Source organism: Kryptolebias marmoratus, linkage group LG13, assembly GCF_001649575.2.
Source record: "Kryptolebias marmoratus isolate JLee-2015 linkage group LG13, ASM164957v2, whole genome shotgun sequence".
In the NCBI taxonomy this organism is placed as follows: domain Eukaryota; kingdom Metazoa; phylum Chordata; class Actinopteri; order Cyprinodontiformes; family Rivulidae; genus Kryptolebias; species Kryptolebias marmoratus.
Window position 1 is genome coordinate 20,106,071 of NC_051442.1, and position 13,998 is coordinate 20,120,068.

General features: G+C 40.1%; 1 protein-coding gene across 3 annotated transcripts in view; it reads right to left on the minus strand.

Annotated features, from left to right (window-relative positions):
• Positions 1 to 7,536, minus strand: part of LOC108233880 (RIMS-binding protein 2) — a 74,625-nt gene extending 67,089 nt beyond the window's left edge. For all 3 annotated transcript variants that reach the window (XM_025005149.2, XM_037978965.1, XM_037978964.1), the window contains exon 1: positions 5,742 to 7,536. In XM_025005149.2, coding sequence (XP_024860917.1) covers positions 5,742 to 6,584 — 843 coding nt within the window. In that variant the 5' untranslated portion in view covers positions 6,585 to 7,536. The remainder of the gene's footprint in view (positions 1 to 5,741) is intronic.
• Positions 7,537 to 13,998: the final 6,462 nt, after the last annotated feature.

Consider the following 13,998-nt stretch of genomic DNA (forward strand, 5'->3'; position numbering starts at 1 on the left):
GTGCACAGGTCATACATCACGCTGTGTTAAAGTCACACAGAGCTGACTGGATCCACATGTCCGAATGAGCCAGGACCAAGCCATTACATCCTCGCTTTCGATGGAAGAGAGAGACACAGATCAGACTGTCTTCTTCTTCTTCTGCAACAGTTCATAAGAAGGAGAGGGTCTTTTTTTCCTTGTTCAGAGCCAAGGTGAAGTGTCTAAAACCAAACGAAGTACTGTTATCACCATGGCTGTTGGTTATCAAACTAAATCAGTTTGGTATTGTAAGCAAACTAAACTGTAATGGTGCAGTTTGTTGAGGCTTGATTAACAGCAGTGACAAAATATGAGCCGGGAGCTGTTAGGAACTACACTCTGTGTACGCAGTGACGTTGGCCAACATCAGAACACTCAGATCCACGTTATTAACCTTAGCCTGTAAAGGCAAATAGACCATTGTTGCCGCACCATAGCAATATTTATCATCTTGCTTACATTTATGATTAAAATGCATTCAGAGTCCCGCTCTCTGCATCACAAAAGCCTCGGTTTTGTTTTCTCGTCGCCGCTGTCGTCTCAGGGCTCTGTCAAAAACAGAAAAGGGAAGACACACGGGTCCTCTTATCCTATGTAACGCTGAAACAGCTCATCTATATCGAAATGACAACACCGAAAGGAAGAGATGTGTAAGAGAAAAAAACAAAAAAAACAGTCTAACTAACAGGTCTCCAATCCGGTCTCCATTCTTTCAGCGAGGCTGAGATGTGGGTGGCACGCTGACTCCTCAGCTGAACGGCTCTCCTCTTTGATGCAGCTGTGTCAGAAATCGTCCGGCTTCAACGGGACTCGACAGCACTGCTGAATCCCACCTCGCTTGCGGCACCGAAAAAGGTGAAGAATGAGGACGATGGGAAAAATGTGCGAGTGTAAGACGGCAAGTGTCGCTGCAAGAAGGCAGGGGGTGGGGGGTGGTGGGGGTGGGCAGTATTGCTTCCTTCGTCCTATCACAAAAAGGCAGGCTTCGAGAGGGGACCCAATCATTAGAGCCGCCGCAGCTCGTTTCCATGGAGATGACGCTGGAATGATGTTGGCTGCCTATTGATTGTTCGAGAGGCCGTAGACACTGCAACAGAGGGAGGCTTCGGGAGGCAGGCAAAGGAGCAAGAGCCCCATCCAGAATAATAATATTTTACTGTGAAACTGTGGAAAGCAGCAGAAGTTCCCAAGATCACTGTGCAAAATGCTCTGTTTAGAAGATGTGTGTATGATTAACACAACCTGAATAATGGGTCAGTTGAAGCATTTTTAAGTGGGGTTCCGTGGAAAGGTTATAAATGGTACCAATGTATAAGCATCGAAGCACCCTTGTTACCGTCCTGTCTAAAACCTTTATAGGTGAAGAACTGAGACATTTCCTCCGTAAACAACAAGAGAATTTTGACAAAACAACTAAAGAGAAAACCAAGCCCTCTTTGGAGCCCGAAAACTCAGGCATACTTCACAGTAGAAACGTCCCGTCAAAGTTTAAACGTTTCACAGAAAGCTAGACTTTACTTGACCAAACTGGCATTTTGATATCTTGAACAATTCTTTTACCCAGTCGCAACTAAAGTTTCAGGATTTTTGGAGATTTTGGAGACTTGGTTTTCTCCCAAATCCCCTCAGAATGCATAGAGGGCACGGCACACCCAAGCGTCCATAGACTTCAGTTATATTTCAGCTCAAAGTTTTTTCTTCTAACTGGAAACTAGACTGGAATCTAATCTGGAAATGAAGGGTCCTCCTAACTTCTCATACCCCCTACGAAAACATAGAAACTAAAATTTAAAATTTTACACGTGTAAGCATCAGTCTTCTACTGCAAAAGACTCCCAATTCTTTTCAAAGTTTCTGCACAGAGACTGCTTGTTTGAGGCGTACCTTTTAGCCCGTTTCTGTCTGTCTCTCTTATGTTTGCTGTCAGGGAGTGACAGACACAGGTCCGTGGTTACCATGGTGACACTTAAGAGCCACTGGAAGCAGCTCAACCATTCCTTTTGATCTTTTTATGCTTCTTATTTAGTTTATCCCTCAAAACGTCAGCATTATGTCAGCTTAGATTGTTGAAGAATTGATCATGGAATTTTGGGCAGCAGCATTTTAGCACTCTTCAAAATTTCTACAGAAAAGTTTCTTGTGAATATCTTACCTGTTGCAGATAGCTCTTTGGACAACCACCGTTTGGAGTTTAGGTCTGACAACACTGATGACCTTATGGCTAGTCTGAGCAGAGACGGGACTGATACTATTAATAATACCATTTCACAGATTTAATACTTTTTCACAGAACCCCACATTGAAATGTCTGAACTATTACTTGAAGTAAGACTAAAGCAGAAGTGATCCTCTCATGGACCGACCTGCATTAATTATATTTATGCTGGAAATTGTAGATATACATCTAAATAACTACATCTTGTTCAATGAACTCTTTACTCATCTGCAGGAAGACAAAATGTTTTTGAAAAATTGTTTCTCAATTTGAACTCAGTGAAAGCAATATAGTTTTAAACCTTATTGGACGATGGCTAACAAAAACTAACAGTATTTTAAAAAAAGAAAAATTTAAAAACACTGATGCAAGGTCTTATACCTTTTTGGTTAACTAACAAAAAACTCAGTAATATAACTAAACAGAAAGGTGAATTCAAAATGAAGATGCCTGAAAAGGCCTGAAACAGCAAACTCCAGTTTGTACAGACTCCACGTGTTTTTCACACACGTCTATTGATTTGCCCTGATAACACTTCTCCCAGCAGCAGACTAATACAATATTTATAAGGTTTTGCTTCCAAGACAATGATTTAAGTAGCCTGAAGTCAACCATGCAGGCAACACTTTGTGCTCTGCTTCTGCTCTTTTATAGCTCAAATTTACTGCCTGATTTGTAACCCCATTTCTGTCAGGAAAACAAGCAATAAAAGAGTCAAATGCACGTCCACCTCTATCAGCGAGAGAATCTGTCAGGTTTTGGGCTGCTTACAAATGAAAAAAAAGGCTCGACTTGAGGGATATAAAAGGAGCAAACACAGATACTGTACAATAAAAGAGGCTGTATCCAGCTCCATTGTTATACAGGTAACATCACTTCACATAATCGTGTTTAGACAAAGCCTCCCTGTCAGATTGAAAGGATCTTGTTGGTCAAAAACAGAGATCAAACTTCTACTTAGAGAAAGGAGGTTTCCCTCTGATATTCAAAATGTTCAACTGCAAACGTTTTTTTATTATGTAAGCACCTTGAAAATGTGAGTTCAAGCCCCAAAATGAGGGCGCAACGGTGGAAAAGCAGAAAGATGTGCGCGCTGCTGTTCAGACGCAGTTCAAGCTTTGATCATTTATTTCCTTTCTTCCATTCGGACTTGATCCAAAATTTAAGAAGCACACAGACCCACTTCTGCCACTCCCACAAGAAACATAAAACATCCACACATCATCGTCCTCTGTGATGAGGATTATACAAACGACCACTTCAAACGTCTTACAGCTGCATGAAGCTGCTTGGGAAGTCTGATTAAATTATACTGATGTCTGAAGGAAAGGTCAAAAGAAGAGGAAACTAAACAGTATATTAATAACGAAAGAGAAAAGATGCAAATAATAAAATCATGTCGAAATTTGAGCCAACCTTAACTCATCTCAGAAACATAAAAAACAATTTAAACTTTCCACTTGTCCAATTAAATTGAAAAAAAAAATAGGTTGAAAAGCTGAGAGATTATGGGAAAACGTTTTTAAGCTCTGACTCTATGGGAATATTTCAGCAGATTTGAAGAGAAGTTTTCGAATAATTAACATCTTACCTGTTGTAGATAGCTCTTTGAACAACCTCGGTTTGAAGAGACAGACTTTAGTTCTGAGCTCAAAACAGCTCCGACCAATAGCAAAAACTTTTTAATAAACATTTCCTACTGTCAGTTTCTCATTACACAGTTATTTACAAACAGTTTTCAGGGTTGTCTGTAAGCCGAAATAATGGCTGCAGCAGCTAGCTGTACCACTTCTAGCCTAAAGCACTGAAGGCAGCAATATTTCTGCTGAAATAACCGTTTAATCCACTGATATAATAACAATGTAGTGGTTATTCCAGCAGGAACATTATGATATTCCAACTGGAAGTGAGCCCAGGCTGCACAGGAAGTGCTACAGCTATCTGCTGTCGTCTCTAGCTGTGCTCATGAAAAAAAAAAAACTGAAACTGACCGGAGTTGTTTAAAGATGGCAGCAATGCACTTTTGTTACCTCCGCCAAGGAGGCTGTGTTTTTGGTAGCGTCTATCGGTCTGCCTGTGAACAAGATTACTCAAAAAGTTTTGAACAGATTCTGATGAAATGTTCAAGAAACGCCAAACGTGCTACAAGGAACAAGCGATAAGATTTTGGTGGTGATCCGATCAAATGTCATCATCCAACTCTGCAACCATTTAACGAAGGAATGTCAAACTGCACAGATGGACACCTCATGGGATGATGCCTATTGATTTCAAGGGTCAAAGGTCAAGGTCAAAGGTGACTCCTTTGTTAAAACCTTGTCTGTGCTCCAGCAGGTGACTCCTGTGTTACCTCCACCAAGGAGGTTCTGTTTTCGATCGCATTTGTTTATCTGTCTGTTCGCGAGATCACTTAAAAATTAATAATGAACAGATCTGGACGAAATCTTCAGGGAATGTTGGGGTTCTCACAAAAAAAAAAAAGAAAGTTGATTCAATTCTGATGATCATCCAGATCACACTATTTTGTACTGACCCTACGACTTGTAGGAGGTTTGCTCTCTCTGAGTGCTTCTAGTTTTAGTTGTGTTTAGACAGAGCATTAGCTCATTGATCTGGTAAAAATTAAACTGTTTCTCCAAAATGAGGTCATTCAAAGAGTCATCTACAACAGGTAAGACATTAGATGTTCACACGCTTTCTACAGAACCCCACTTCAACGTGTCCAAAATATTCCTTAAATGCTCAAACCTTTCAGTGCCTCCTGTGTTATTCTGAGAGCTTTACGAAGATTTGCTGCACAGGAACCAAAGATTAGTTCCTACTGCTACAAAACATGTATTTAGCTTCCAAAAGTGAATTCATTCAAACCTCAGAAAACCACCGGATATCCCAAATGGCCCACAAACTCTAACTCTATTTGAGCAGTATGTGCTCGTGTGCAACAGGACGTGCATTGCTTCACGTGTAGAAATTATTCTAAGATTTTAAAAAGAGTGACAACCTGATCAATGTCCCGGACAAGGGGAAAAAGAAGCCCAAAATCTAATAAACACAGAATGCCCAGCCAAAGATTACTGAGAATGGAAATACACCATGAATATTTGTTTCAAGTTCAAAGAAACATCAGTTCACGCTGGTGTTTAGAAATGAGTGGAAACGTACTTTTTTCCTAATTTTTGAAAAACTGATACGTGCCCATGGCTCTTTGTCAGTTCAGACTACAAACTTGAGAAAATGTCAATTTAAAAAGTAAAATGAACTAGTTACGCTGTGATACGCCATCTAAATTTGACCCAAATGTGTATATTTTAGAAAAAGAAAAATAGGTACATTAGGATAATGTACTGCTCCAAACCATTCAGTGTTTCCTAAATCTTAAAGAATACAACCAAAGTGTTGATCTCCAAGCACCAAAAAATGTCTACAGCATGTATTAAGACCAGACTTTTTGAACTAAACACAAGGGGGAAAAAAAGGATTCACATAAAAACGTGAAGCTGCTCACCTCCATTGGTCTTGCTGTACATCTGGAGGGTGAAGACTCATCTGACCCTGAGGGCTCAGCCCAGCTGAACAGCTGGTTGTCTCGACAGGCATTGAGGGTCCTGTGAGGGTGGCTGACCTGACGGGTGCCTCCAACAGCAGCAGCAGTGCGTGGGGCGGCAGCCAGCAGGTCCCCACCTGAAGCCTGCTTCCCCTGATCCTGTTTGGATTTCCGTTTGGGTGATGGGGAATCACTCAGGGATCTCGGTGGGGCTCTGGAGCAGATAACTAGAGGTGTTGTCTGACAGGGATTAATATGGTCATCCCAAGCTGGCTTCTCTGAGAGGGTTTTGGTTTTATAATTGTGGGGTCCGACTCTCTGAGTCCTCTGTAACTGTCTCCCATGGGCCTCCAGGAGGTGGCAGAGGAAAACGGCCTTTTCTAGCTCAAATTCCTGCCTGTGATGCAGTTTATAAGCTGCCTGTTCACCATTTATCTTCTCATACAGCGTCAGCAGCAACTCCTCTAGTTTTGTTTTGCCACTACAAGACAAAAAGCTTTCCCCTGTGGACTCGACTTTACCATGTTGCCCTCTGTCTTTAGCCAGGAGACATCTGTTTCTGTCTCCGTCCTTGTGGTACCCTCGCCTGGCTGCCAGCTCCCTCACAGCCCTCTCATAGTCCTGCTCTGCTTCTTCTCGTAGGCGCCGGAGCTCGGCACCAAGCTGCCCGCGGGCCCACAGTGTCTGGATCCTCTCTGCCTCCAAATCAGCCTGCAGCCTCTTTAGCTCCCGCTCGTAGTCCGTCTGTTCCTGGCATGGTCTTTTGGACGACAGCGCCAGTGGGTTATCCTCGTCCTCCCTCATAGCGCATCAATCACAGCACAGCATGCAAAGAGGAATGAGTGCACGCGTAAAAGGTGGAGGGCATGCGTCAAAGCTTAGAGGTGCAGGTGTGCGATGGCCGGGTGGTTAGCAGACATGCAGCATGCAATCATTACATCTGGAGAGGTGAAACAGTGAAGATGTGAGAGAAATGGGGAAACATGGTTTAGTTATAAGCAGTGACAGGCTTCAGGCAAGGTGAAAGCACAAATGATGGAAGAACTGCTCCTCACTGAGCAAAGAGCCAGAACAATATTAAGTGAGCACACAAAGTAGATTTTAAAAGTAAGTTAGCAAGAGAAGGTATTTTTCCACTTATTCTACATAATCTTGAATAAATGAGCAAAAGTTGGCATACTAGGAGCTTAAACATTCACCTGAAGATGCAACAAGTGAGCAGGCAAACTATTAGCAAACAGCACTAAATAAACTAGTTTTAGCCATCATTAACTCTATAGCGATGTCGAACTGGACGCTGTTTAATATATCAGAGAAGAGGTGGGGATTTCACTAACCCCAGCTAATTAACCAGTTTGAGTCTGCTTTACCCAACACTTTCATATGGTCAAAAGCTAACATGCTACGCTTTCAAATGACATAAAACGTGTAGTATATTAGAGCTGCTGTGAGCCTGAACTAGTAGCTCATGTTAGCCGCTGCTAGCTAGCTTACCGTTAAGTTTTCTTGCTACAACTTGTACCAAACTCACCTCGTCTTAGCGGACTCTACTGTTTATATTGAACTTTTCCTCAACTGGGACACTCTCTGACAACCACGGCAGGTGTGTCGACAACACAACAGAGCGGACAACATCACTCTGACCGGTAGCGTTAGTGTTTAAAGGACCACAGAGTCACGTAAGAAGGGGTTTGTTTATCTCGCTAGACATCACTGTCAGTCTGCGTCCAGCGCCATCCTGTTGTCCAGGCAGGACCCGGCGCTGCTTTCATGTCTCCTTCGCCACTCAGGACGCCTCCAATCCTTAACATCTTATCGCTTCACGAACATTTAAACAACTCCCGTTTCAAGTACAACTAACAACAGGGGGGGTTTTGAGAACAAATCTGGTTAAATAATTTTGCGCTATTGCACAGCAACATAATTACAGCGGCATGTCCTCGCATTTAACAGTTTCCCCCTTATTTATGTTTAAATAGTTGTTATTGTTTAATTATAGCATTACTTCTTTTTGCCCTCTCTAATTCAATAGTTTTAAGAGGAACTTTATCACTTCATGGCTGCACTAATGCTTTCGAGTGTCTCATGTTTCGCGACAACTACAGTATTACCAACAGGACTTGAATGCAACATGGTCCCAGCGTTCCAATCAGCTGATAGGACAATGGCGACCACTAGCGGCCAGACGTTGCTAATGCAGCGTCACTGAGGTTGAAAACAATGAAAAAAATATATTTTTTGTGGTTTTTCTTTCTTGTTTTATTGTTATCTTGGATTTATCCCGAAGGGTTGATTTCCAAGGATCCCCCAAATTCTCCTAAAGCAGTTATACCCCATGAACACATATGCAGTAGTTTTCTTAGAGCATTGGAACAACATGTTTTCTTGAATAAGATTTATGTTTCATAAAGATGAGAGTCAATGATTTATGTTTCATAAATCATTGTTTCATGATTTTAAAAGGAGGACATTTTAACACGAAGGTCAAATGTAAATAGTTCAATCATTCATTACTGAGTTCCACAGCTTTAGTTTCAACATTCAGGCATTGGATAACATGAGTCATTGTCAGTAGTCTTAGTTAACACCTGTGTCTTTTATTTTGCGACAAGTCACAATGTCTTATGTGAAACAACCTATTGGGTGGAATCCAATCTTCCTGTGAATTGTCCTATATGACCTTGTATGCAGTGGCTATGTACAGGCAGCCTTCTTGTTCAGGCTTTTGTCTTTTTTACTATTACTATAAAGAATACCACTGACAGAAAAGAGTCTGAGCGTGTCTTTGATAAATCGTCTCAAATAAGCTGAAAACAGGAACAGGACACTGAACGATTGCTAAAAATAAATTTGCTAAACTTCACCAAGATGAGAGTCAAATCGAACTCAAAAAAGAAGCCTTGACAAGGAAGGGGAGACAAATGAAAAAATGCTGAAACGCTGATCCCAGAAGTGTTTGATCTGAAACACTCAACATCATCGAATAGGGGGACAAGTAGGAGATTAATGTGGGACGTTCATCAATCTTCTGCTTGTCTAGGTGTAATGATTTGAGTTTGTTTGAGTTATTTTTCTGTATTTGATCATATGTTGTCACTCTTGTGTTCTGTTTATTCCGTTCGTCTCTGTTATGTGTTCTCCTGTGTTTACCTGTCACCATTCACCTGCTCTCAGTTCAGTGGCTCTCCACTCAGCCTGCCACACCCATCGACACCTGTCTCAGTCACCTGTGTCCACTTCCTCATTAGCCTCTGCCTACATAATCTGGCCTTTGTCACTTGTTACTTGCTGGTTCATTCCATCTGCTCTGATGTCCGTGTTCTTGTTTTTTCATGCCACGCTCAGTCATCTTTTTGTTTTCTTTGTTTTGTTAATAAATTAGTTTTTAATTAAAAAATTAAGAAATGAGTGCGTATTGGGTTTGCTTGACACACCCCTAACAATAGGTTGCTGGGTTGTTGTTGTTTTTTTGGGAGGGGGGTGCTGCAGCTGTGAGAAATAGATCAGAAACACAGCTTTTTTCTTTTTTTTTAAGACATTAATAAAAGTTTGACTCATGCAAGAACAGTATTAAAAATCCCTCCATATAAATGTCTTGTTTAACACGATTCACAGGACTTTACTTAAGTTTGTCAGATTCAATCATTTGGCTTAAGAAGATACTAACGTAAAGGTTCCTAGGAGAACGGTGGCCTCCATAATTCTGGTGCTGCTGACAGTCCCCATCCAGCCAGACTGAGCTTGAGAGGAAGAATGGCAGAAAAGTGAAGCTCGCTGCATCAGACTCCAAAGAATCGAGGCTGTAAATCCTGCCAAAGGTGTTTCAACTACCGTACCAAAAAGTTCTGAATACTTTGCATATGTGATAATTCAGTTTTTGCTTTTTTTTAACAATTTGACAAAGTTGTGTAAAATTTAGCTTTTACATGCACAAAATGGGGTATTGAGTGTAGGTTCATGAGAAAAAAAAACAAACATCTGTAGTATTAGGCATCATTTTAAAAATAATTCCAAAAAATGAAGTGGGTCTAAGTACATTGATATATAAAATATCAGTATTATGTTGTCAGTATTTGTTTCAGTAAGTTACTGTTGTGTTTTTTACAGTGCTGTTTCATTCTTTCAACTATTAATAGAAGTGCAGCAGCGGAGAGTGTCTCTAAAAGTTTGTGTTTCCTGTGAAAAGTATACCAAAATAGACAAAAAGAGCCTCAGCATGCCTCTCGGTGTCATCAGTGCCTCTTTGGGCTGCTCTCATTTCTATCTCCTTCTGTTTATTTGTGGCAAATTGCTTGGAAGCAGCAGAAACCGGTGGATAAAAACAACTAAATCTGTCTCGTGGTATGAAGACATCCTTGCCAATACGGGTCTGTCCTCACTTCACAACTGCCCTGTTGATCTATGAAGTCATGCACGTGAAATAAAACCATTTCTGTCTTTATATGTGGATATACACTCTCACGTGGGGCCTCTGTACTTCTGATCACATTTCTGTACCATCTCTGAATATTACTAATTTCCATTTCAGAGTCATTTGACTATATGTACATTATATTACCATAAGTATTCCCTCATCCATCCAAATAATTGAATTCAGGTGTTCCATTCCCTTCCATGGCCACAGGCCACGGCCACTCGATCTTTGTCCTTTTTCACATTTAGCAGTAGATTCACTTTGATATTTCCACCTAAATGTCTTCTCCAAGATTCTACGCTTGTTCGATTCCCCACTATTTGTTTATCTACACAGACTAAGGCCAGCCTAATGTGGGTTAATCATGAGACTTAAGCTTTTATGTGTTTTTTTGGCAAATTCAGCCGAGTGCTTTGTTTACACTGAGTGCGGCACCATATTTCAAAATTGCATACAAATATATCTGGAAAACTACTGGAATAGATTCTTTCAAATCGCAGCCTTTGATATAGTTAAGGCTAACCCTTATACCTATAACCTTATTCTTGTTTTATAGTTTGAATGAGTACTTTTAATACCACACATGGACACGTTCATGGACAAACATGCTAATGTGTGAAATTCAGAAATTTGTCCTGAAACAGCTGAAGTGGACTTCTCTGAATAGTTTTAGTCACGCAAATGACCCAAGGGAGATATAGAGCTGCCTTAGTCTTTTCTTTCTGAGATATTTGATTCTTTTTGTTTTTTTATTTTGGTCCATCCTCTCTGATATAGACTCCTTCTTGGTCTTTCTGTAAGAAGAGGTCTTCAAAGGATGCGCTGGCACTCCCCCACTGGTTCTCTGAAACTTTCACACACCCTGAAGGTTATGTAATGTACTGACAGCCTTTTGTTTCTGGAATCATTTAAACCAATGTGATAAATCAAGCTTGTTATCGATCCTACACGTCTGGAGCCTTTCTTTGTGCAGTTTCCATGATCTTCCAGTGTATGTAGTGGGTTGTTCCGGGTACTCTGGTTTCTTCCCACACACTCTAAATTTTCACCAGGTGTGATCGAGAGTGTGATTTGTGTTTGTGTCTATGTGGCCCTGTGATGGCCTTTTAATCTTGTACCTCACCCAGTGACAGCTGGAGATAGACACCAGCTCCCTGCAACTCTGTACGAGAAAGCGGGCCAAGAAAATGGATGGATGGATGCTTTTCTACTCAATTTCTATTCATTATTTTACCTGACCATGACTGCAAATTGAGCAGTGTTGGCTTCAAAGAGTAAGGGAAATAGACAAGTGGAGGGCAAAAGAAGACATGTCAGGTTTAAAAAATACAATAAATTATATCTGAAAGTCATGTCTTTAAGACTTGACCTGAGAGACGCATCATTCTTCAGCTGATGTCCAGTTTTCAGCTCAAAACTCTTTAAGAATCATCCTTCTGGTGCTAAAATCTTAGTTTATATGTGTCAAACTGTGTTATCTTTGCTATTTTTCACCAATTCAGCTAAAAAAGGAACAAATTATGTCTTGTGACCGGCTGCCAGTAAAGTGCTTGAATCAACACAAAACTAGTTCATCCTTTAGAGTTTAGGAACCTTGATATGGGTCAGAGTTAGATGATTCATTAAAAAAAGAGCATAGTTACTCGACCCCAAAAAGCAAACCAACCAAAATCCAATTATGTTTTTTTAAGATCTTATGGGAGCCTGAGGAACTATTCATCATGACCATGGCCACGTCAAAAGATTACAAGAAAGTCTGACTGCTTTAAAACAAAATATAAAGATATGAGGGATGACTCAAGACTTCAGCACGATAACTGCGGGTGATCCTTGATGGTGTTGCTCTTTCTTTATTCTGCATCATCAGGGTTATATAACACAGACCAAAGTATCAAATACAATATGCCACCTTACCACGCTACTTTTTTTAAAAATTTGCCTCTTTACACTTTTTGCTTTATATACATAATAACAAAAAATGGTAAACTACCCTAGCCACACAACTAGTAGACAAGAATGTCCACATTAACAACATATCAAAACACAGGAAATTAACATTTTCTCAGCTAAAGGTTTTTCCAAAAACATCTAGCTCATTTTTTTTCTTTGACTTCCTAAGATCCACATTCTTGCATGTCCTGCATTTTAAATTTCTCTTTGCTATTTGAGCTGATTGGGACCTGTAGTGAATCAAGGAACGCTGAGCGAAATGTGATCTCCACATATGTGGATGTCAGGTCCTTGGAGGCAAATTCTGTTAAAAACTTTCTCTCAGCTGACCTTTCGAGCACCCATTTTAGTGGCAAAAGGATCAGGATACATCGAAGCAGATGAAGAAATATCAGTAAAAGGAGCTCCATTGTTGTTTTGGACTCTACGGCCAAACGTGATAAAGGACATTGTGAAAGAAGCTGCTGTCTCATTATTTCTGAATATTTCACCTCCACAAGGATATACCATAAACTGAGGTATAAAAAAATATGCTTTGAAAAAGAGTGTTAAAAAACAAACAAACAAAAAACTGTGTGGACAAGAAGTGCAATTGTAGCGGAAAATATCAAGTTTCAAAACTGTTCTGAGTAAGGACAAGGCCTAAAATTGATTGTTTTGGCCTTTACTGGAAAACAATTGTATTAAACTTTACGATGTGTAATTGGATTGTAATTTGAACCTGACAGCTTGGATTTGGATTATAGTTGGATAGAGTGGAACCAAAGTGGAATGAGTTTGATTGAATTTGAAACATGGAGATTGCAATAAATGTCCCTATTACTCTGCATTGAATGTTTTATGTAAAGCACTTTGAGTTGTCCTGTACATGAAAATGTGCTATATAAATAAATCTGCCAATCAATCTATCTTCTCTTGTTGTTGGGAATTAAACCCAACAGGTCCCAGTTTAACTCAAACAATCATGGCGGTACATGAGCTTTCTTGTAAGCATAAAATAACTGATTAAATAAAAAACTAATCACAGCTAGATGTGTTAGAAAAATGAATATTTGAACATACATCATCAGCAAAGTAAGATCTCTGTCAATCAACAGGAACAGCAGTCCACACCTGAAAAACTATTAAGGCCAANACAGCCCAGGGCCTGCACCAGCACCAGGGAGGAGACAGACCCCCCATAACCTCCCAAAACACCGGGCAAGAACCAGCCCACCACGACAGCTGGAACCCCGAAGGACCAAGGTCAAAGGGTATATAGCCATCCCCCCTGCTGAGGAAATTATTCAAAATGGCAGAAAACACAAAGTGCTAACAAAGCAGGCAAACTTAGCTAAACAAGTGTACAGGCTAACTAACCTTTGGGTAAGAAGTGCATATAGAATTGGTTTTTCAAATTAATAAAACAATACAGCTAACGTCAACAGCAGTAGCTGTTAGCATTTTTTGAAGAAAAAAAGTAGGTACAGTACTTTTTTTTTTGCTATGCCTTTTCGTTATTTACTTATTTATTTATTTAATACTCACTCGGCTAAAAGTGACCAGTTAATGCATTTTTTCTGATTTGATAGTTGCTGAAAGTCATTAGCTAATGCTAATTACAAAGTGTACATTTAATAGTTTAGAGAGACATAATCAAATGCTTTAACTACTATATTTCTAAAATTGTCGGTCCGTTCCTCACTTGAAAACTGAACTTGTTTTTTCTTCAATATTTAAATAAGTGCAGACATAGAAAAAAATTTTTTTTAAGGCAAAGCTACCATAGTACTACAATAGTACTACACATGCCTCTTTGGGTGCCAGTGATGTGTTTTCTCAACCTTGTTCTGGAGGTTTAATAAAGCAGTTTAA